The sequence below is a fragment of the Endocarpon pusillum genome, assembly GCF_000464535.1.
Source record: "Endocarpon pusillum Z07020 unplaced genomic scaffold scaffold4345, whole genome shotgun sequence".
Classification (NCBI taxonomy): domain Eukaryota; kingdom Fungi; phylum Ascomycota; class Eurotiomycetes; order Verrucariales; family Verrucariaceae; genus Endocarpon; species Endocarpon pusillum.
Genome location: NW_006916422.1, coordinates 117,609 through 141,256, shown reverse-complemented (window position 1 = coordinate 141,256; position 23,648 = coordinate 117,609). Strand labels below are relative to the sequence as shown.

Below are 23,648 nucleotides of genomic sequence, written 5' to 3'. Positions count from 1 at the left end.
GTACAAAATCTGCATTGATATTGACGTTGAAGTTACTTCCCAATTAGGAAATGGAAATAGAAAACGTGGTGTTGCAGAGATAGCTCTATCCCTGGGCCCCTCTGCCTGCTCTGCCCTTACCCCTACCCCTGCCCTGCCCTGTACCCCGTTTTGGCACCTTTTCAGCCTCTACTTATGACGAGTCCCATGCCCGATGTTCGGTTTTATCCATGATAAGTGAAGACAAAACTTCGGGAGAGAAAAAAACTTTTCAAGTCGGTCAGTCAGTCAGTCAGTCAGTGAGTCAGTCAGTCAGTCAGTCGGAAAGAAGAAATCTGCTTGAAGTATCGAGTATGTATGTAGTAGGTGAATGGCTCGGTCGAATTCACCAGCCAAGCTATAGCTTCTTCTTCCTCTTTTTCTTCTTCTTTGTCAGGAGTTAGGAAGGACTGACGAACCGATGTGCTGGTGGCGGCGTTGAGGGCGGCAGCGTCGGGGGCCCCAGTAGGAGATCCACGAGGAGGGGTATCAGGGACTCTCTCCACGTCAAAATAGGCTATAGAAGGAGGAGGAGGAGGAGGAGGAGGCGGAGGAGGAGGAGCGAGTACGGGCAAGCTGCGAGAAAGGGAAAGAATGGCTAGTCCTAGCTAAATAGATCCCTATTCCCCTCCCTTTACTTGCTCTCTTTATCTGGAGATGCTGAGAAAATAACCCATCTCACCGAGAATACTTGTCAGTGGCGACCTGGGAGTTCGGACGCTGCGAGTGCCTAGGGGGAAGTTTGTGCGCAAGAAAGGGTAGGGCAAGAAAGGCAAAAGGAGAAGGCTTGGGTGGGAGGGAGGGAGGGAGGTATAGTTAAGAGGAGCGGACGCAACATCCGTGCGGGACCCAGACGGGATCTCTCACCCAAAGGGGGGGAAGAAGATGTGTATGGTAGAAGGAAAAATTCCATTTGACGGAGCCCAGTTTGATGTTGGTGAACAGCTCTATTGTTAATACATCAAATAGATACGCTTGGAGGACACCGGCATAACAGGTAGAAGAAGCTGTCCATGCAAATAAAACCCTGGCAGGGTGCCCCCTATTTCTGTTTCCCATTACTCCCTGACTTAGTTTGAGTCGATCGGACGACTTTTTAGTAATCCGATCCGTGCCTTATCTAAGCCGCCAGGCCTTTCCTGGATTTTGTACATACGCCGCATGAATCTTGTGCCGCATCCTGATCATCATTAAGCAGCCGGACTGGACTCTGTCCCCTGACTTGGTGTAACCGTCTTCCCTTATTCATTCATCCATTGGATCAACCCGACGAGTTGAGTCATGACGACCCTTCCATGACTTCAAATATGCCACCCATAACAAAAGGTTGTCTCTGCTCCATCTCCTCCTCATCTGTCACTCCATCGAACATACTGCTACTGCCTGACATGGCAACGGCGACGGGGATGACGGGTCGAGGTTCCATCAACCCAAGTCCCAGACCCACACTTTTGACGTGGTGGGATAGTGACTCCTCTTCAAGGAGGGCAAGGTCGGTAGCGGAGGGTCGTCGGCTCAACAGCACGGGACTGTTGGTGTATGAGCGCATGGAGCGTGGGGAGCGGGATCGTGTTCGTGTGGTGTTCCGGGTTCTGGAGCGGGTAAAGGCGGCGCCTCGAAAGGATGCTTGAGGAGAGCCCGAGGCGGATGTGGTGGTCGAGCAGTCTGTAGAGTCGGCTGAGGATTGATTGATGTGCACTCTTTTGGGATGGTTCAAACTGGTTGTGAGTGAGAGCCGGAGCGCCGTGAATGGGGAGGGGAATGGCGCCGGAACTTTGCTCATTGTGGTAGATGCCATTGTTGATGATGATGCTAATTCTTCGATTGTAGTATCAAGACCTTCGAAGTAGTGGATGAGATCTGGTACTGCTTTGGTGAAAGAGTCGAGCGGGAGAGGAGGGAGAAGCATGGAGTTGCTTTTGTTGACCATGTTATGCATTATGGATAAGGATGCTTCTGACGGCCAGTTAAGGCTTGAAGCAGATGTTGTTTGGTAGTGAGTAGAACGCAGTGGTGTCTGCCAGATCCAGTCCGGTTTCGAAACCGTGTAGGGTTTGCTGCTGTGGGAGGATCTACCCTTTATGATTGTGAGACAGCAGATGAAAGAGGAATTATTAGGGCCCCAAACACATAAAGGAAAGAATGGAGATCCCTCGACAAGGAAGGGAATGCTTCTAGTTGTTGAATGAATGAATGAATGTATGAATGCCAGATATGAGTAGATAAAAAGAATGGATGTGTGAGAAGGGAGGAGTAGGGAGTGACAGGAGGAGGGCTAGCCAGCTTCAAGAGTGCAGCACCGTCCAGGAGTGATACGCGGAGGGCTTGATTTGTACGACCTAGCCCGACGACAATGTGGCGGCAATGTGAGTTGTACCGTGGTCCATCATACTCGTAGACTGCGACACGCTTCTCCTTTGAGAATGATGCCGGTGGAGATGATGCAGGTGGCAAGGATTCTGGATGATCTGGTGTTGGATATTCTTGTTCCGTATTGTCGTAGCTTGCTAGCTGCAGATATCCGATGACGACGGGGGGCTCGGCAGGGGTCAGGAGGACAAATCGCCCAGTAACAGCCCAGTAACAGCCCAGTAACAGCCCAGTAACAGTCGTGTCAACAGTCCCGTTAAATGTCTCCAATTTAGTGCCCCTGTTAGCCTCTTGAACTTGCACACCAGACGCGTTAAGAAACACAGACACCCTACCCAAGTCATCCTGTGGTGCTCCCCATCGCCTGCCCCCCTTTCGCGTAATAGGGGATACAGGACAGCCTGTTTCAGAAACCACCCATTCCACACCAAGACTGGTTCAGATGCCCAACATTAAATGCTGCAGGTCTACCGTAATGAATTAATGGTCGCCAGTGACCCCTCGCCATTTTCAGCTCCTCCTTGTGATACAGGAGGAACCTCCATGCCCAGGATCGAGGATCTACTACGTAATGCTCCGGACATACACAGCACAGGCCTTTCATGTGTCTCGTTGGACAGGTGACAGCACAGCCAGAGACAAACCTGGCCTCAGTTCTCTGAGATCAGATGCTTCAGGGTTCATGTAGCACAGGCGGTTTCACATCGCCTTGCCTCGTAAACCATGGTTATGGGAATGCAGACATGGGATCTTGCATTCTCTCGATCCACTTATACCACGATTACATTTTATATGCTAACAAAATGTGCACGTGTGACTTCTGCCACAAGGAGGCTCGCTGAACAACATCTCTGCACCACGTACGAGTCCACCCAATGGTAGAGCTTTGTATCACAAGCGACCTGATACGAGATCCTGCACAGCGTTGCTCTTCTCCTTCTGCCTCAATTACTTTGTCTATGGTATGGTATGGTGTAGTATGGTACAGCGCAAAAATCCACCGTGTAGTTAGCCATCTCCTCCCAATTCGCCGCCCAGATGCACCATGAAACTGCTGCCACTTCTCCACCCTGGAATCCAGGGCACCTCGTGTACAGGACGGTCGAACTGCAATGTGCAGAGAAACGAAAAGGAAGACCAAAACATATCACACATCAAAGACTGACCGTTGTTTTCTCCATCGCACCCTTACTCCATTGACGCCACCTGCATTGAAAGAATTCTCACCGACGCCTTCTCCGGAAGCGGGTGACGTGTCGCGTTACTCCTGGCTATTCTCTCCATCCGAAACCGCCTGTGAAAAGGTTCCATGATCATCGCGTGCACTTCATTGCTTGCTACTGTTGCATTAGGACTGAGATGTAGAATTTGGTCTTCTCATTGTAAAACTCCTCCTGATACTTTCACCCCAAGCTGAGTTGTCCAAACTAGCCAACACACCACGCGCGCTGACAGAACTTCCTTGCCGGGAATGTCGAGGTGAATGGCTGGGCGAGTGACTGGGGGAGAGGCGCCCTGGTGACTCTGAGCGGGGCCCATTTCCTGCTCCTTGATAAGATGTGTCCACGCCGTGTAATTGCTGGGATGCTAGAGGAGGGCCTGCAGTGGGCGAAGGATCCAACCGCGTTGGTGAATTGCTTCTGGAGTCTCTTCTGCGAAGCGACGTATCCATCGAGGACACTCTGCCAGCATCATAGCCACTCGATAAGGATGCTCGGTCTGCTCGGTCTGCTCCCTGCACTGGTGTCGCAGGAGCTGTCTCGGTGAAGTCCCTGGGCAATGTCCCTTCGCTGCGGCCGATTTCGTCATCGGGATGATCCACAAATATCTCGGGTACAGATATTTGAGGAGGCGCGCCCATCCGTGAAGCTCCTCGAGCAGATCTTTCCCTCCGAAACCAGCGAGACCAGTAGATAGTATCGATGAACCCAACAACAGTATTGCGACGTACTGCTTCTTCTACTCTTTGCAGTTGAGCGCGACGCCGAAGAAACTCTTCTAACCTGATATCTCATCAAGAAGTGGTCTTCATAAGTGGGCGAGAGGCTTACCTTAGACTCTTGGTATCATTGATGACGTTGTAATGAGCGATGATCATCAGAAGCGAGGTGAAGGGAATCCCACGCTCGGGATCAGCAGATACCAGGATTTCCTGGTAGAAGATATTCATACGTGCCCGTCGCTGCCGAATTTCATTGACCGGGATTGTGCTGAGACGTGCATTTAGCATATTGAGGTCGACACCTTCAACAGCTTTGCCAGATTGGATGGAGGATCGTGGAAAGTCCCTAGATTGAATCCGACAGTCTTCGAGAATGCTTCGAACCGAGTGTTCGCCATCATAGATTCCCATCTGGAAGACACCAGAGAGCTCCTATTCCTCGTTAGCCATCATCCTGAACCACAAGTTCGAGTACATACCCTCAGCAACTTTGGGAAAAGATCCTTGGAGATATAACCTGTGCCGTTTGGATCAAATTCAGCCCACGCCTGCTTGAATCTTCGAATCTCCTCACGGGAGATCACTGAAAGGCCACTGCTACGCTGGTACACATAGGAAAAACTTTCGAATATCAAGGAGACGAACAGTGACACAAAGATGTACATGCTGATGATGTTCCAGGAGATGAAAAGCGTTCGAGCCCACACCGCACTACCGCAGTCGCTGTTGAAGAAGCTTTCATCGGCCACGCAGTATGGCGGCTTGATCCCGGCATAATCCTCCATGATCTGGTTCCAGCCTTCGCCGCAGCTCATTCGGAACAACAGGATCAACGCTCTCGGCACATCCCGGAAATTCAAATTGCCATTTTCATTGGCGCCGAACCGTGTCAGGCCCAGCGTCTGGGTGAAGGCAATAGCATAAACGAGGAATAAAACGAACCAGGTAGCCAAGAGGTTACCAATCTTGGTGAAAGAAGCAGCTGCAGTCTTGAAGAGCTGGTCGAGCTGGTTATTCCGAGGTATGAGAAGAAAAGCAATTGAGACGAGAAAGAGTTTTTGTAGTTGATCGAATGTTCTGTTGCTGTAGCTTGCAAGGGTCATCACCGTGGTGAGAAAGACGCCAGAGACGGTGACGATGGAATACAGATCCCAGGAACTGCGTCGGAAGCGTTCCCATGAAAGTCCAATAATGCGGATCACTATGTTGACAATGTAGACACCCGTGAATCCCAAGAAAAGAGAATCTCGTAGCTTGTCCCACCAGCCCACAGACGGATAGAACTCGATGACCAACAAGACTAGATGTAGAAGTAAGACACCAGTGATAGATCGTTGCCACATGCCGTGCTTCTGTATTGCCATGCGATAGCACCACTTTTGCCATGCCCGGCTCGTCTTGCCGAGTGAGCGCTTGGCTGGGGAGATCTGGCGGAGCAGCTTCCTCAATTCCAGCCAGGACCTCTGATCTGCCGTCAGAAAGGCAACTCCAGTCTGTTCTGTGTGATTGCGCATGAACACAGACACAAACAGAGTGAGCACGAAGACAGCGCCGAGCAGGTTGAAGATTATGAAGAAGACCGCATTCCCTTGGGCAGCAAACGGCTTGGGTTGGATGCCTTTCCCGGTCATGCTCATAGCACTCCACATGACATCCGTCCACCCTTCCTGGGACACAATCTGGAAGAGTATGAAAAGCGAGTTGCCGAAGTTGTCGAAGCTGTAAAATGAATTCGAGACTTGTCTTGGAGCGAGCACCGGCCAGTTGTACGGAGCCGATTGGTATTCACCCACACAGTTCGATAGCTCTGGGTGTCCAAAGTTGCTATCATTACAAGACTCCATCTGACCATTGAAGAGATTGAGCCCGAGGATAGCGAAAGGTATCAACAGACTGATAGACACAAACGCGGCGGATATGACCTTCCAACCACCGAGGATGATGACAGAGTAAAATGTGTCTCGAGCACTGTCGCTTACATTCAGCAGTCGTAATGCTCGAAGAGCTTTGAATGCTCCAACAGCTCTTGATACGCCGTCATCCCGGTAGAGTGAGGTGATGACATTGATCCATAGAGTGACGAGAACGATTCCATCGATGAAGCCCCACGTGCCCCGGAAATAGGCATTCGGGGTGAAGAAGAGCCCGTCTGCAATAACTTTGATGGCTGCCTCCAAGGTAAAAAAGATCGCAAAACCCATATCAGTCCAGATAAACCAAGTGCGAAAATTGAGTGCATATCTTTCGAAGTACTCTCGTTGGTATAAAGGAGTAGTGAGACACGCCAGCAGCACCATAGCCACAATCGCAAGGTATATAAAGGCTGAGAATGAGTACCACACCGGTTTGTAAGGATCGACCCCTTCTATTCTTTGATCACCTCTTCCAGGACCAACGATTTTCTGGCAAAACCGACGGACGGGGTTATTTGGCCCAAACATGAACAGAGACACATTATACCTAGGATGGCGTGCCAAGTACTGACGCTGCGCTCTTCTTCTCTGCTCGGCAGCTGACAAGACTTCCTTAGCCATCGCTTGGGGATCTAGGTCTTCATAAGCACGCGAAAATTTCATTTTTGAGTAGAAGGGATTCTGCTCCCGATGAGTATTCAGGCCGGTGATTTTGCCCCAGAGAGCGGATAGTACCCCAGTATCCACGGTGGCGATAGGCAGAGTGGGTGTGGGTAAGTCGGTTTGACGTCGAATCGGGGTCTCATCTTGCTCCTCAAGGAATTCTTTAACGACCGCTTCCTTCAAAAGCATCTCCATTGATGCCGGGCCATAGTCCAATGGATCTCTTCGTCGCAACGAGTCTCTGCCAACCTTGAGTATTGATGCGAGCGACAAATTACTGTGAGAGGATCCGCTTAGCTGTTTCTGCTGCAGGAATGACTTGACCTGCTGAAGTCGTTTCTCATCTTCCGAAACCTCAAAACTTTCCTGGATCACAGCAATGAACATATTCAGAACAATGAAATTTGCTAGGATAAACCACATAATGAAGAATATTGCTGCTAACCATGCGGTATTGAACTGCACATCAAACTGTGTTGCGTTGTACATGGGGCTGGTCCAGTTCTCGCTTGACAGGACTTGATACATTCCAATGAAGGAGTTGTAAATGTTGAAGAACGTAATTCGAACGGTAGCTCCAGTTCTATCTTGTTCCGGAAATTCTCCACGGAAGAGCTGGGACGCGAGAATGGCCGTGAGGAAAGTGATCAGGAACACAAAGACAATGAGGTTCAAGAGACCACCAATATTACCAAAGACAACTAATATGAGGTCCCGAGTCACGCTAAAGGCCAAGACGACTCGATAGATCCTGGCCACTTGAAATGCACTCAGCCAAGCATATGCCTGACCAGAATTCCGAATAGGAGGAAGTTGGATGATGGATGTCACAACAGCCAGGATTAAATCAGCCCAGTTACGCCTGCTGTAGAAGAAATGTCTCCAGTCACTTGCAAATCTCAGAACGATTTCCAAAAGGAGTGCTAGAGTCACGACGGTTTCTGTGTTATCAACGAGCTTTCGTCTGTCGTCGCCCATGCTAGAACTTCTAAGACACTGGCCCACCAGTCCAAGGACGATGACGGCGATCCAGAACCAGAACGTCTTGTCGTACAACCTGCTCAGTGGAGTTTTACGTTTGGTTACTGCTTCATCAGTGACAGTCTCCTCTATACGTTCTGTTGTAAACGCGCTTCTCTGGCTCTCTTCTCTGATGATTTGAAACGAGGAGGTGATGACAGCAACTAGCAAATTCATCAGCCATAAGCTCATTATGACGATCGCTGCGGCAAAGAAGAGCGCTGCCGCAAGGTAATCTGTATCTGTGAGGTAGTAGAGAAGGTCTGAGAACGTATTCGAGCTCATAACCACGAACACCAGTTGGAGCGAATTTGCCGCGTTGTCGAAGCTGAGTGTCCCATTGTAAGGATTACCACCCTCCACACATAGAGAGCCCTGCGGACAAAGATAGCCTTTATGCTTTGCCGTGCCATTTCGTCCATCGGCCGTTCTCCAAGGCATGGCCTCGCCAGTCCTTGCGTCTAAATGACCACCACAAAACTGTATACTTTGAGGGGCTATGTTCTGCGGGTAATCGGGAAGACCATTCTGCCCTACCCATACACACGTCCGCCGTAAACTTGATTTGAAACTTTGTACACCAACGATGGCGAACAGCAGCCAGAAGAAGCCAATCAGGAAGGCGACATTGACGAGTAACGGAGCAGCTTTCTTCAGGCTTCGTAGTATTACTGATGTTCCAGATGTCAGGCCCAGCAAGCGTAGAATACGCGTGGCGCTCAACATACGGAAAACATAAAGGTGCTTCTCGGATTCGACTTGTGAGATAGCCAGCGCGAAGGAAATCCAGAAGGAGACGACGGCAATGAAGTCCAGTCGATTGAAAGAATGGCGAAGAAACGCTCGTTTAGCGAGCCTAATTCGTTGCTGTTGTCTGCCATGCCCAGGCACGTCAATGTTCGGCTGTAAGCCGGTGAATGAGCGGATGATGGATGGCTGATCAGGCACGGTAGCTGCATTTCTGGTTGATCGCTGCCGCTGAGGCGCGAAAAGGTTTCGTCCTTGATTGAGAATGGCTTTCCTCAGTCCAAGAGACCGATCAAGAGTACTATACTCTGTCGGATTCAGGATGAAGCCTGAGACAATGGTACGAGCAATGATCTCAAGTGTGTAAATAACAAACAACACAAACAATGCATAGTCTGTCCTTGAAGAGCCCCATCTTTTAGATCGAGGGTCAACGTAAACGGACTGGGCTGAGTCAAGAGCCAACAGAACTGTTTGTACCACAATAAGAATAAGGATCAGGGGCTCCGTTACTGGATGAACAAGCATTTCGCAGAGTCCCTTGCGTAACTTATTTTCTGCACCAAACACGCCCAGTGATTTTCCCCTAAGCGGATTTAGGAGAATGAAGGGGTTATGACTGTCGTGATCGTCTGCGACCGACGGGAGCTTTTCGACAGGACTCGACGGATCTACTTCTCCTCCAAACGGATCGCCGTGTTCGTCGTTCACCATTGCTGGAAGAGATGGTGGGCCATCCATTCTTGACGATCCGACCGACGATTTCCGTCTGATACTCTGCTCAACGACTTCTGCGTCGTTACTCAGGTTGACAACTCTTTGCGACATCATTCGTAGTATCGAATTAGCCCTTGCTATGGGAGAGATTGAAGCAGACGGCGATTGTGATCTCGATCTTTCGCGACCCGACACGGACGTGAGCCTGCCGATTCCGTTTGTAGTGCTCTCCATCCTGCGCAAACCCTGTCCTTCTTCTACGTTGGGAAGGTCGTCCCCAAGTCTGGAACCTGGTGATCTTTGGGGGATTGGTCCTACAACCTCGGCATCGGTCCAGTGCACGCTTTGTCTTTTGCTTTCCAGCTTTCCTTGCCTGTCATGTCTCTGTCCATTCGGAGTATTTGTGCCGGGTCTTAGAGCTGGATGTAGATATGGCCCGCTGGTCAAAGGTACTGTGTCTGCATCGCCTGGCGGCAGCTGATCTTCAGACTCAAGGCTTGGATGCCGTCCCGCTTGAAGGTAGAAGTCATTAGAAGTTGTGACATTTATAGCTGGTCCAATTGGCTCGTTGTCTGTGCTTCTAGGAGAAAAGTCTGATGGCTCCCGCGCTCCAAAGCTTAAACCTATTGAGCTGGTAGCGGCTGCAAAGGTAGGCAGATCATCCACCGGAGAATGCGCCTCTTGGTTCGATACAAATGGTGATATTTGAAGTCTAGATGTGGCAGATTGTGGATTGTCGGCTTCCGACCTAGATGGCGGGCTGGGAGAACCCTCTTGCAACCGTTCGTATCTGGCTCCTTGTATCCTTCCGAAAACACTCGTCCGAGGACTGCGCAAACTCGTCCGCCCACCACTTCTTGGGCTCTGCCTATCGTCATCATCTGGAGGTCGAGGTAAGTCTTGCAGGGGTATTGATTGTGGAGAGGGAAACTTCGGAGGGCTGCGATCCTTGGATGCCATATTGAATGGCGTCCGTGCCGTTATATTCACATGTTCGGACGCTGAATGGGATCCATCTGTGTAGGATTATGCGAGGCGTCTAGGATAGGATCTCAGGCGCAAAGATGAATTCTACTGGGTTGTGTCTCCCGAATTGGTTCGCGGCATCCGGTCCCAGAGATTGTACTTCTTCAACGAACCGCAGTCAGCAACCTCTATACCTAGTATAAAATACAAGCACTCACAATTGGTGATGACGATTAGTGGAATGCGCTCAAGGTTCGAATGCTTTGCCTATTCTGCACTTGAGACACCCGTGGTGGAGCACCATTGTACAACTTGACGCGTAGTGATAGGCTTGGCATAATGGGGGGGACTTAGTACTAGTAGGGGGGCCAGAAGTAATGTTAGTCTGGTGCTAAGAACAGCTAGTTCTTCTCACAACAACGTAGTGTTATGATTCGCCACTTTAGAGCTTGTTCTGTGTGCATCCATTCTGGTGAGTCAAATCATAACATCTAACTTCTTTTGAGCGTAGCTGTTCTGTACAGAGAATGTTTACAAGTAAAGATACTAGCGCTGAGCTAACATCTACATAGTACTTCAGGGCCCCCCATCAAACTAGTCTGGCGGTGATCAACAGCTAACTTAATTCAGTACATTACTACGCGTATTCAGGCCCCTCAACTGAGTCCAAGTGTCCATCAGAGTAGAATAGACATAAAAATAACTCCGCCAAACGGAAGATGCCTAAGGTTTGGAAGCGATTCTTGAGTAGCATATGCCCAGTCACTATGGAGTACCTAGAGATTCAGTACTGCGTACTGGGCCGCGGCTCAATAATGGCGGAGTGCGGATTAAACCTCTATAACCGTTTCCTCTTCCTAATGATATCCATTGCACCTATCTTTAGGAGTACTGAGGATACCTTTGGATTGCTATCGCTCAACTACGTACAGTAAATTTGGCATTTAGTCTCTGTCCATCTTATTTTTGGCCTGAGAATTGCTTTTGACGTGCTCTTTTACACCGTTGAGGAACGCTTCTACAGCGTCACCTCCGCCCAGTGGCACTCCTCCCCGTCTCATGAAGCCTCCATTAGTGACAGGAATACTGAGCGCCTCGCTTATGCTTGGTAGTCCCCCATCTCGCAATGCTACGGTCAGGCTAGACAGGCTCTGTGAGAATTGCGGAGACCGCAGAACTCGGCGGAGAATATCCTTCTTCTGCTCTAAGCCAATAGCCTGTTTGGCAGCATCTGCTGATGATGCATCAGTGCTAACGGCGGCTGCATCATCAATTTCCTGAGCCAGAGCCAATAGAGTGGATGGAAGGAAGTCCAAGAATTTATCAATAACTCTTTCATCTGCCGAGTCGATCAGAGGAATGGTGGATGCAGGCGTGAGGAGATCGGCTAGCGTCGTGAAGAGATTTCCTTGAGGATTCGATTGACCTGCATTGGTGCCTTCCATTGACTTCAAGAAGTTCTGGATGATTGATGATGCATCTGTGGAACCCGTCGTTGCGCTATACCAAAGCGTTAGCCAGCATTCCTCTGATATGGTGATGCGAAAAGCATCATGAGAGCAGTACCTACGCTCTCCCACCATCAGCGCCACCTTCTCTGGCCTCCTGGCCTTCCTCTCTTACATCGCCACCTGTGGCATCGGGGCCAGCGCCTCCGCTTCCTCCCCGATGATGATCTGCGTCGTGATTTTGGCCCTCCACATCTTCCATGGTGGCATCATCATCATCCCTATCAGGTCCATTCCGATCGTTCGGTAGATTGGCGATGGCCTGTTGGACATCGATGTCTTCACCTTGCAATAGTGTATTGACAATCTGGCCCAACTTCAAATCTCGAGCACTAAACCAAGCTGGGTCACTAGACTCATGCTGACTTCTGGACTGTAACCAAAACAGGTGCCGCTGAGAGCTGGAAGTGAATTTGAGAACGTAGATTCTGCCATTGGTAGGTTTGTTCGGGTTTGAAGGCGTCTGAGAACTGGTCGCTTTATAGGGAGTAAAGGATGCGTCACCAGGAATCATAACAAGTTTCAACCCTGGATTGTCCAATGAAGCAGATCTCTGCCGCCAGCAGAAATACACAAGGTCATCTTCGGAATATAGGTAAATGTAGCCTGGTTCAGGGAGGGCTTTGACCCGCGGTGGATCCGTTGCAGTCTATAAAATGAAGATCATTAGCAATGTCACGGGTAGTCGTCTTGGAGGAGAGCATGACTGGCACACAAGGAGCAAGAAGCTTACGTTTAGATCACAAAGGCCTGCCTTGAAAGTGATTATAGGTGAGATAGACATGATATGGTAGGGGCGACAGGTTGTCTGCAGCACGATCGGATAGAGGCAGCTTGGTCTATTGCAACAATGAAACAAAAGGCTCTGAAGTATACATAACCTACGGAGTATTCGTTGCTGCGCTGCTGCACTTGATTTCTCGTAGCCTGTAAGCTAAAGCTTACCTAAAGTTTACTACCCGGACTGCTGTGCAGTTCGCCGAGCACGCACTAAATCAATTTCGCTTTAGCTCAAGGCGGGCTTGGCTTAGGGCTTCGCTTCCCACACGCAGCTATCGCATCACTCTATCCGAGATAGAAGACCTCCACAACAATTTACCAGCACTACCTACCATAAATCCCGGGGCTTCTGTCGCTTTCTCCCTACCTCTTCGTCTTGCACCACAATGTCGGCGGCTTTGGAGGCAAATTCACAGCACCAAGCTCAGACGAAGAAATTCGGGAAGCAAGAACGAACAGTACCGCACCACTCGCAGAAGGCCAGCAAGTGGTACCCTGCAGAAGATCAGAAGCAGCCGAAAAAGGTGAGCATACTTTGATCTAATGGATAGCTTTTGGGAGCAAGCTTTGCTCTGGCAAAATTTCCCTCCATAACATTCACAACAGGGCCTCGTTGTCTTCCTGAGTCATATCTGTGCTTGAGCTTAGCATTAACGTATATACTTGCCAGGCCCGAAAGTCGATTCATCCCGCAAGACCCCGTCCCTCCCTCCAACCTGGCACAGTTGTCATCCTTCTTGCTGGCCGCTTTCGAGGCAAACGCGTCATCCTCCTCAAACACCTTTCAGAAGGCACTCTGCTCATCACAGGCCCATTTAAAATCAATGGTGTGCCTCTAAGGAGAGTGAATGCCAGATATGTTATCGCAACCAACACCAAGGTAGACCTCAAGGGTGTGGACGACAAGACGTTAGAGAAGATCTCAGAGCCCAACTACTTCACAAAAGAGAAGAAGTCAGAAAAGGCGAAGACAGAGGAGGCATTCTTCAAACAAGGGGAGAAACCAGAAGTAGGATTCTGGCATAATGGCTGCTGAGCTTCTTGCTGATTTGCTCAACAGAAGAAGAAACCTACGAGTGCCCGGGCGGCAGACCAAAAGACGATTGACAAACCTCTTTTATCCAACATCAAGAACGAAAAATTCTTAGCCAGTTACCTCGCTAGCAGCTGGAGCCTGCAAAAGGGAGACAGACCGCATGAGATGAAGTTCTAGGCAGTTGGTAGGATAGAGATGCAAGGCATTGCAGTGTGGGAGCTTGGAGGACGATGCGATCCAAGCGGGCAGGCGATGAGGAGGGTTTGCAGTTGGTTTGTGAAGAGCAGTTTAAAAGATTGCTCCGGCTGGATGTTGTTGAGAAGGCCCTCCAACGTGAAGAGAGCCAGCCAAAGGGCTAACTCATCAGGAGCTCTGCATAATATTGCACTCGGCTAATACACTCACGAATCTTCCGATGTTCGGCACATTTGAATAACGAACAAAATCATTCATGATGCAAATTGACATGACTGGGTACCTGGAACGTCAAAACCCAAGCAGCAAAAAGCTTCCAAGTCGCATGGACAAAAGCTCAATCTCAGCACACCCTCCCTGCGAACCATAACTGAGCAGCCTAAGTCTCCCTTCTCCGCCTCGTTCGAGCCTTCAGCTGTCCACCCTTCCTCTTTGCCTTCTCAACAGCCATGTCCACTTTTCCTTCCATATCATGCTTCTCCGCTTCGGCCCTCAAATCATCAATCACATCTTCTCCCACCGTCGTCCCGCAGACCCAATCAATGATCCCCCAAGGCCCGAAGTTTCCTTCCCCACCACTAACCACATGCGCGTCTGCTCTGCGCGCAATCCCACCAAGAATAAAATTTGTAGGCACGGTCGAGTATCCGGAGTTCACGAATGTTTCTTCCAGGCTGACTAGGCTCAAGAATATGATATAAGTCAATAGATGAAAGCGGAAAAGTAGCGCAGGTCCGAAAGTTGGTAAAAAGTTCCGGAAAATGTAAGCGATCGGATGATCGTAAGAGGCCGACATCGGGAAAGGTGCTGCTATTGAATGATACCAACCCTCGTGGTACTGCGTAACTGGTGACCGTGCATCGTGCAGCGCGTAACGATGCAGCACGTATCCAAATATCTCCCTGAACACCCACCCCCTAAGTAGATCCATAAAGATGCCCCACGGCATTGGTAGACTTGTGGTAACCTTCAGCGCGCTTTTTGTCCCAAGAAAACGCGTCAGCAGTACCTCGACACCCGCCTGAAGCAAGACACCTTGGAACAGGTTCGCCAACGACCATAGCACCCTCTTGCCCACCATGATAGATCTTTCGCGCTTTGCATTCTTGAGGGGCAAACCTGTGGAGCCCATGGCTTTTCGACCCTCGGCTGCGCCGGGAAGTAGCGCGTCGAAGAGGAGGAAGAATGCGCTCGGAACGATGTAGAAGAGGATCCTGACAGCGAGCGTTGCGACGATCTCGAGACGCAGTGGAGGATGCGAGAGCACCAGAGTGGACCAGGTGAGGTAGAAGAAGAGCAGATTGAGCGAGGTGGAGTATGATGTCATAGTTGGGATGAGCAGGAAAGAGAGGAAAGGTAGGGAGAGGAGAGCATCCATTGCTGCGCGGAGTGATATGTAGGTCGCACTGAGTGGCGATGTGAGAGTGTTGTAGGCCGTTGAGAGAATTGAGGGTGGGGTCTGACAGGTTGAGGGAGTAAGAGCCGCGGGGAGGACTTTGGATAGGGTACACGGAAGGTAATGTAGGGGATTGAGGCTGTACATTGGAATTGCTAGATGCTCAAGTTGCGGCTATACATATAAGAATGAATGTGCGTCGAAAGCGCGTAAAGATTGAAGGACAGTTCATCTGCTCAAGCAAGTTTGTTTGGCGCTCGAGAAATGATAATTTGGTTGATGGCTGGGAGCATGGAAGCCACAAGGCTGAAGATGCGGAGTTCCTTGGCACCCTGCTTGACAAGATCTTGGCGTTCGCTGCCAACTTGAATACTGATTCATGTGCTGACCTGTGGCCCAGGATTGCAAATGCTTCAAGCGAGTCCACAGGGGGCAATCGATGCCATCCTTGATCATATAGTAACGACTGGCATCCTCAGGCGGAGGCTGGGTACAGGATTGAACCAAGACAAAGATGATTGATTCATGGCTCTAATAACCAGGAATCACTGCAGTTTGTCGGCGCTGGGCACCGGTACCCAAACCGGGTAAACCTCGCTACCTCTCTGGCGATGTCGAAAAGTAGTCGACACTTGATGAATGCTTCGGCTGCAGAAAACTCACTTCAGAACCGAGCAGTTGCGCACTGCTGTTTCCGTGACCTGCCTGCTCTTTTCCGCTCTTGTGCGGATCAGGAATGGTGAGACCCAATCCTGTAGCCTTCACTGTGGCGGGGGCTTCTGAGCTCTCCATTTCTCGAAAGCCAACAGATTCAATGACCCTTCTAAGTGCATATCCCATAGGGTCAAAAGCCATCAAGAATTGAGCAAGATCTGAGCAGAGCTCCCAATCGTCCTTCTCTCGAGCAAGAGCCATGAGCCGAATAACGTAAGCTTCCACGTCCTCCTCGCTACGCCGGGCTTCGCCGTGGTCTTCTTCAAAGCTTTGTAGTACTATCAAGTAGCCGGTCGCGGTCCTCAGATCGTCAAGCTGAAGCGCCTGTTCGAAAAGCACGGCAGGTGGCGGAAGATGCGCTAGAAGTACTGGCCAAGAGGTAAACTCGGTCTTGCGTATGCATTGAACGATCGTGGAGAGATATGACGACTCTGAAAGTGAGCCGTACAAGAGCGATAGCACCGCAGGGAGAGTGGACTTGCTTTTATCTGCACCTCCACTGTAAAAATCTGCTTCTTCATCCAGGACATTATGGAGCAAAACTTCGAGTGCGTAAGCAAAATATGACAAATACTCGTATTGTCGAGCTAGAGCGATGGCAGCAGGCGCATTCCGCTCGGCTGAGATGTGGTGCTGTAGGAGGTAAGGGATAAAGAGGTGAGTTCGAATGGCTGTTCGGAACTGCGCAAATGGCAAATCACGTCTTTGAATAAGGTCAGACTCGATTCCCAGTACAATGCCTTTGTTGAGAAGGATAGACAGAGGATAGAAATCTACCGGCACAGAGAGAAGTGAAACAGAATCCGCTATTGACCCTTCGATAGCCATTCGGAGGACATCACGGACGTCGCTCCACATATTCAGGTCGCTTCCGCTAAATGTCCATAGGGAGTCTCTCAGCGTGTGATGTTGTCCAATACGGTTCAAGCCGTGCCCCGAAGACGGTGTGGGTGGAATAGACTCATCTCCAGTGTTTGCGAAGTTGAAAAACAGCTGATCACGCATCAAAATATAGAACTCGATGTGGTGTGCAATGACCCGCATGTTGTACCGCAGGCCTCCATCATCCGCCCGAGATGGCTGCAGGAGGACAAGTTTATCATCCACCAGAAACAGAACTGCAGCCAGCGCCACATCCTGCGATGGGTCTCCGTCTCGAAGCTGGTTTTCTGGAAGGACCCAGCTGACTGATCGTACACGAGTTGGTGCTCGAACTACGCCATGGAAAGCGATCTGCCCGACTTGGACCAGATTCATTCCCAGCGATGTGAAGCTTATCACGAAGTGATAAAGGACATTCTCAGACGTATACACTAGCAGGGAGTCCTCTCCGGAGGGGCCGAGAAAAACCACTGATGCAGGTAGTATTTCGAGATGGAGTACGCTGGACTGTCGCAATTGGGCATCCCGAGAATATGCACGTAGCTCATATGAGCTGTCAGATTCCGTAGCTGCAATAAGAATGTGGTTGAACCAACACATTCCACCTCTGACCGCGAAAGACTTTTCTTCATTAGAATCGGCAAAGGTCTTCCATCTGCCACTTTGCACGCTGTAATGCGCCAAACCTCTTCGACCTGCTATCGCTGCATAGCAACCATCCTGCGATATCACTGAGCATCTGATGGGACCATGACTTTGATAGTATGCTGCTGGATACTGTGCGTGATGCCACAGCGATGGCTGGCCAGATATCGAAGTCAGATCCGGCAAATCATGACCTCGGTACATGATTAATTCTGTAGGGGTTTGAAATAGAGCTCGCATCAAGTTTGCGCACGAGAAGCAACCGGCAGCAGCACTTCGTGAAAACTCGAGTCTCCAGATTCGATGGTCACCCGGAGAGGTGAGGAGGAGTTCGGATCCTCCGGCAGTCCAATTGGCAGTCGAGATACCAGCAAGCCATCTCTCATTGCTCGACCCAGATTGAGTATGGTTCGCGGTAAAGCTTGACACGCCCGGTTTACCAAAAACACTCCACGTTGCCCACCCTTTTTCATATCCTACAAACAGGCAATAACCATCCGGCGAATAAGTAAGACAAGTCAGCCTTCCAGTAGAAACGAGAGAACCGACTGCGCCAATCCGGTGAGAAAGGAAGACATTGCCTGCGTAGTCTCTCAATCCATATATACATAGTTCGCCATTGTGGCAGCCTACCGCGAGCAAAGAGAATTTCGCATTCACCGCCACTACTCTTGCAAATAGATTCTCATTGTCAGGGTCATGGAAACAGTGTCCAGTAAACATTTTTGAATTTCGGGGTTGTAATTTGTCTGACTCGCTTGATTCGGCCGACGATTCTTGCTTCAATGTCGCCTGGTTTTGGCGTTGAACGGCGTAAGCTTTCCCATCGTAAGCGCCCCAGACAGACAGATGCATGGCTCTGTTATGCACCATCTGTACAACAACACTCTTCGTGTGCATCCAGTCCATCTTACTTATCAATTCCGCAGTCGTCTGGGGACCATTCTCATCAAGGCTCCATTTAATACACTGTACTGCTGGAGGCTTCGCAGTAGCTATCAGTAAATCATTTGGGAAAGCTAGCACCGCACTGATCCCCGCATCAATTTTGACAGCTCTTCTCAGTTGAACAATGATCTCTCGGAGGCCAATAGCATCTTCGGCCCTAAAGTTCTGCATTAAACTTTGCCTGCGAGCTTGGCTTTGATCAAAGTGTTGTTGATAGACTCGGGCACTCTGGTCGACCTCAATGGAATAGATGAGAAGGTATCCATGCGAAGTCTGGACCATTGCAACACCACAGTCCGGTCGAAGGTGAATGGACTGATTGGTCCCATACTTGTCTAGCGAAGAGATTGATCGAACGGCTGCTGCAAGAACGACCGTAGGTCGGTTTTGCCAAAATGTAAGGGTAGACAATGTTATGGTCGCAAATAGATGATCAGTGGCAGCAACACAAAGTCCAATAATCTCTGAAGAAATCACGGTATCGCGATTGATGCTTTCCCGTTGATACTCCTTTCCTAGCTCCCTTTTAAGGCTTTGCGGCGATTGTGGCTGGCGGACTTCGTCATCTCCCTCTTCTTCTTCCTCTTTCGTAGCACTTGACTGTCGTGAACCGTGGTATGTATATACCCGTGGTACACCACACGGCCAGTACATCGTTACAGCACACTGGCTGATATTGAAACCCGACCATCTTCAGGGCCCCGCATGCTCACTGCACATTCAAATAGAAAATGTGTGAGAATGTCTGAAGAGGCCAGAGAACTCTGTGATCAAGCAAGCCTTGGCTGCAATGGTAGATCATGGAAGCGATGGCTGTGTGCTCTATTTGTTTACTGCGTCAAATCTCGGTAAGGTCCATCTAATTCGACGTCGTTCAGCATACGTAGTACGAGTGAATACACTCCGCCAAGGAAATACTTGCGCTGTTCCAATCTCTGCCTTGACCCTCCCGCTGTTGATGTTCGCTAGACAAACACAACTGGTACTACGCACGTCCCTGTCACTTACTTTGTGGAAGATAATCAAGCGCAGTGGGAGCTCTGAGTACTGCGGCAATGGTACGTACACATCTTATGGGATGCGCTGAAAGCCTACTGAATATTATAATGCAAGTCACTCGCCGAATCGAAGAAGCGCCTCGCACTGGCCATTATCGACTTCTTGTCAACGTCGCTCAAAGATGGGACGCTTACCACTGATGATAATGAATCTGTCGAGGTTGCATCAACTTGTATTGCCGATGCTTTCAAGGTAGATCCGAATGACAAGGCTGCCATGCAAGACGCCGTCGGCACACAGAATCTTCACAGCATCTATCGTGTTTATGAAAAATTGAAGGGTAGGAGTACAGCTTCAACGACCGGCGAGAGCTCAGTACAAGAGGGCCGGCCAAGCACACCATCCGCACCAAAAAGCGAAGACTCCAAAGCATCAGCTACAGCGACAGAGAAGCCAAATCCAGAGGCAGAAAAGTTGAAGAGCGCGGGAAACGCTGCAATGCAGCAGAAAGACTACCAGACGGCCATCGCCAAGTATACAGAAGCTATCTCCTTGTCTCCTGCGAATCCAATCTATCTCTCAAATCGCGCAGCTGCCTACTCTGCTTCGGGGGATCATGGTGCTGCCGTTGCCGATGCTGAGATTGCTGTTGCTGCAGATCCAACGTACACCAAAGCATGGTCACGGCTTGGGCTGGCTAAGTTTGCGTTAGGCGACGCGAGAGGGAGTGCGGAAGCTTACCAGAAGGGCATAGAGTACGAAGGTAATGGCGGAAGTGACACCAGAGAGTGGCCGAGATGGAAAAGGAGGAGGAGGAGCACTTGCCAGAAGATGACGGTGATGACGCGCCAGGCAATACCCGAGGTCCTGGTGGTGCGGGAGGTATGCCAGATCTCTCCAGCTTGGCCAGCATGTTCGGCGGAGGAGGCGGTGGTGGAGGTGGCGGCATGCCTGATATAGGTGGTCTGATGAACAACCCCATGTTCGCGGGCATGGCTAGAAACCTCATGCAAAACCCAGAGGCAATTCAAGGGTTGATGAACAACCCTAGATTACAACAGATGATGCAGGGATTGCAAGGAGGGGGTGGAGGCGGGGGTGGAGGCGAGGGAGGAGGCAGAGGCAGAGGTGGAATGCCAGATCTATCGAGCTTGATGAACGACCCAAACATTGCCAATCTGTAAGTTCGACATGTGCACGTTGTTCGGGTTTGTACTGACAGCGATATAGGGCGAATCAATTCATGGGAGGCGGCAGAGGAGCCGGTGGTGGTGCTGGCAGAGGAGCTGGCCAAGGCTCTTGAATGATCTTTGGCAACACAATTCAAGATACCCATTCTACTGAGCTCTACGACGATCACACAACCGACCGCAGATACCGCTCTCTCCTTGTAACGCCCAGATGCCAGTTTCCCGTTCCACGACACATTTGAGCACCTGTATTTACACAGACAAGTCCCATTAGCTGTCTAATAAGCCATCATAGTCTTCTCACAGCTGGACTCCGGGTGCCTCCAAACTTTAGCCGAGTACTGTCGGTGACTCTGTAAACTTTTGGCTTTATCACTCTGCCCTCCATTCCCAGCAACACCTTCTGGAAAGCCTCTCTGCCAGGACCATAACCTCTCATGATAATCTCTAATTGCTGAATGCTCTGCACGAACCCCTTCTCAATCATCTGTGCGATACTGTACGTCACTAATTGGTACGCTGCATCGAAGGTACCACGATGAGACTTTTTGAAGTTGATGTTTCCTGTCGACAATGAAAGCATTGGTTCTCGGTTTGGTCTTGTCAGTGTGACGTGTGTGTTGTGTTTCGTAGCGTAGACATGTAGATGATGGAGTTCTCCAAAGGCCTCGGTAGTAGATGGTCGATTGGCCATTCCTGCCTCAGCGACAACTTTGGCTTCTGTCAAGGCTTTGCTGGTGTGGCGCTCCCCTAGGAGGTTGAAGCGTTCCCGCTTAGCTTGGGCCTCCTCTCTTTGCTTTTGCTGCTGTATTTCGCGAAGGCTCTGCTCTTGAGACCTCGGAGTAGATAGAGCTTGACCGACTAATCCACCCCTCCGGAGACTGTCAGCAAAAGTGTTGAACCTGTCTGCCGCAGCTGAGGAGGAGGAGGAGGAGGAGGAGAATTGGTGTGATTGTTGTTGACGAGGGAAGAGACGCTGACATTGGTGGCAGAGAGAGGGCGAGGAAAGACGGATTAAGGATTTCGAAACCATATTCTGCCACCTTCAGTCGAAATCTGTTGATTCCATGTACGAAACCGCGCTTAGTACCGTTATGATCTTAGCGACGTCGAAGCTGGTTCTGGTTGACCTTGCTTGAACCCTGTGGTCTCACATAGCAAGCTCCGACGCTTATTTTTTTGCGCCAAGATCGTCCCTTTGCCTCAGCATCCCGAGCCATCACCTGCTACAGACTACGCCAGATATACAGTCTTTCACAGTCTTCTCTCTGCGCTTCTTGTCCCAACTGTGCATCCTGAAAACTGACATAGCATGATCACTCCTTGCAGAGTGGCGGCGAGCAGGCATCTACAGCATGCCCCAGCCCTAGTCTCTTTGGCCTCTTCGCGAAGCAGAACACTGGCATCCAGACGACTATCAACACAGAGAGCATTTTTCTCGCAGGACCATCCTTTCTTGACACCAACACATTCCAACCAGCAACTGTTGCTCGCTCAGAGTGCTCTCAGACCTTCGACCTCTCCACTCCTTTTACGATCACACATCTCACTTGCCCGGCTGCTGCACACATCATCACCACAATTTGAACAAACACGGCCTACGGACGAAGTTAGAGATTCTCCACGGGTAGAGAGCTCAACTGGTACAGGGACGGATCCGAGCAGAAACGAAGAATCCAAGACAGATGATGCGAAGGATGAGAAGTCTGGGGAGGAGTCTTCAGATGCAAAGAACGAGTCGAAGAAGGACGAACCGCCTCCGCCACCTCATGGTGACAAGTCTCCTTGGCAAGTCTTCACCGAAACATTACGATCCGAGTTCAAGGCTTCGAAGGAATGGAATGAATCTACGAAGCAATTGGCGTCTTCCGCCCATCAGTTCACCGAATCAGAATCTGTCAAGCGAGCGCGTGCTGCGTACGATGCCACGGCTGGTGCCGCAACATCAAAGACCGCTGAAGCGCTCAAGACAACCGGCAAGGCTTTAGGGCAGGGCGCGGCGTGGACTTGGGACACGAAGATGGTGCAAGGAATCCGTGGAGGTGTGAATGCCACGGGTCGAGGGATAGAAAAAGTTACACGCCCCGTGAGAGAGACCAAGACCTTCCAGAGCATCAAGGAGGCAGTAGATGATGGCAGTAGTTCGACGTATGGCGGCTGGGTTGAAAAGGAGGAGAGACGGAAGAAGAAAGAGCTGAGAGATATGAAAGAGGTACAATCCGGCAGAGGACCTCCGGAAAAGTGGGAAGAAGATCCCGAGTAAGCTCTCTCGTAAAGCACCTATTTGCACATTTCCTTGCTAATCTCATCTACAGTGCCGGTACAAACGTGACCCTCCACAAAGATTCAGCCTGGAAAGAATCCTGGAACTCCTTCCGTGACTCCTCCAAAATCATGCAATCAGTCTTCGCTCTGAGATCTACATACAACGAATCGGAGAACCCGCTCATATCCACTGCACGCTCCATTTCCGACCGAGTAGCAGGATTCTTCGCCGAAAACGAAACCGCAATGGTGATCAAGAAATTCCGAGAAATGGACCCTTCCTTCCAAATTGAGCCTTTCCTGCGCGACATGAGAGAATATATCCTCCCCGAAGTGTTAGACGCCTACGTCAAAGGCGACGTTGAAACTCTCAAGCTTTGGCTCTCGGCAGCACAATTCCAGGTCTACTCAGCACTGATGCAGCAGTACACAACCGCTGGACTCAAATCCGATGGACGCATTCTGGATATTAGGAACGTGGATATCTTGAATGCGCGAATGCTCGAGCCCGGGGATATACCCGTATTCATCATCACTTGTCGAACTCAAGAAGTTCATGTGTATCGGAACGCGAAGAGTGGTGAGTTAGCGGCAGGAATGGAAGATCGAGTCCAACTGGTCACGTATGCGATAGGCGTAACAAGGACGCCGGAGGACGTCAACAATCCCGAGACGAGGGGATGGAGGATGATTGAACTGCAGAAGGCTGGGCGCGACTATATATGAGCTCAGTC

General features: G+C 50.2%; 8 protein-coding genes across 8 annotated transcripts; 3 read left to right on the top strand and 5 right to left on the bottom strand.

The window, feature by feature from the left end:
- Positions 1 to 1,297: 1,297 nt before the first annotated feature.
- Positions 1,298 to 2,732, bottom strand: EPUS_02502 (uncharacterized protein; the record flags this gene model as incomplete). The annotated part of the gene is made up of 3 exons (XM_007805503.1): positions 1,298 to 2,095; positions 2,149 to 2,652; positions 2,724 to 2,732. The coding sequence occupies 3 exons, from the start codon at positions 2,730 to 2,732 to the stop codon at positions 1,298 to 1,300; spliced, it is 1,311 nt and encodes a 436-aa protein (XP_007803694.1).
- A 1,004-nt stretch (positions 2,733 to 3,736) lies between these two features.
- EPUS_02501 (uncharacterized protein) lies at positions 3,737 to 10,350 on the bottom strand (the record flags this gene model as incomplete). Its single annotated transcript, XM_007805502.1, has 3 exons — positions 3,737 to 4,391; positions 4,440 to 4,762; positions 4,810 to 10,350. The coding sequence occupies 3 exons, from the start codon at positions 10,348 to 10,350 to the stop codon at positions 3,737 to 3,739; spliced, it is 6,519 nt and encodes a 2,172-aa protein (XP_007803693.1).
- Positions 10,351 to 11,300: 950 nt separating this feature from the next.
- On the bottom strand, positions 11,301 to 12,648 carry EPUS_02500 (uncharacterized protein; the record flags this gene model as incomplete). The annotated part of the gene is made up of 3 exons (XM_007805501.1): positions 11,301 to 11,856; positions 11,927 to 12,513; positions 12,598 to 12,648. The coding sequence occupies 3 exons, from the start codon at positions 12,646 to 12,648 to the stop codon at positions 11,301 to 11,303; spliced, it is 1,194 nt and encodes a 397-aa protein (XP_007803692.1).
- Positions 12,649 to 13,030: 382 nt separating this feature from the next.
- Positions 13,031 to 13,857, top strand: EPUS_02499 (60S ribosomal protein L6-B; the record flags this gene model as incomplete). The annotated part of the gene is made up of 3 exons (XM_007805500.1): positions 13,031 to 13,168; positions 13,315 to 13,653; positions 13,705 to 13,857. 3 exons carry the CDS (start codon positions 13,031 to 13,033, stop codon positions 13,855 to 13,857), a joined length of 630 nt encoding a protein of 209 aa, XP_007803691.1.
- Positions 13,858 to 14,254: 397 nt separating this feature from the next.
- On the bottom strand, positions 14,255 to 15,253 carry EPUS_02498 (uncharacterized protein; the record flags this gene model as incomplete). The annotated part of the gene is made up of 1 exon (XM_007805499.1): positions 14,255 to 15,253. One exon carries the CDS (start codon positions 15,251 to 15,253, stop codon positions 14,255 to 14,257), a length of 999 nt encoding a protein of 332 aa, XP_007803690.1.
- Positions 15,254 to 15,868: 615 nt separating this feature from the next.
- EPUS_02497 (uncharacterized protein) lies at positions 15,869 to 19,114 on the bottom strand (the record flags this gene model as incomplete). The annotated part of the gene is made up of 1 exon (XM_007805498.1): positions 15,869 to 19,114. The coding sequence occupies one exon, from the start codon at positions 19,112 to 19,114 to the stop codon at positions 15,869 to 15,871; it is 3,246 nt and encodes a 1,081-aa protein (XP_007803689.1).
- Positions 19,115 to 19,515: 401 nt separating this feature from the next.
- Positions 19,516 to 20,762, top strand: EPUS_02496 (uncharacterized protein; the record flags this gene model as incomplete). Its single annotated transcript, XM_007805497.1, has 4 exons — positions 19,516 to 19,518; positions 19,574 to 20,222; positions 20,249 to 20,639; positions 20,690 to 20,762. The coding sequence occupies 4 exons, from the start codon at positions 19,516 to 19,518 to the stop codon at positions 20,760 to 20,762; spliced, it is 1,116 nt and encodes a 371-aa protein (XP_007803688.1).
- Positions 20,763 to 21,961: 1,199 nt separating this feature from the next.
- EPUS_02495 (uncharacterized protein) lies at positions 21,962 to 23,640 on the top strand (the record flags this gene model as incomplete). Its single annotated transcript, XM_007805496.1, has 2 exons — positions 21,962 to 22,908; positions 22,965 to 23,640. The coding sequence occupies 2 exons, from the start codon at positions 21,962 to 21,964 to the stop codon at positions 23,638 to 23,640; spliced, it is 1,623 nt and encodes a 540-aa protein (XP_007803687.1).
- Positions 23,641 to 23,648: the final 8 nt, after the last annotated feature.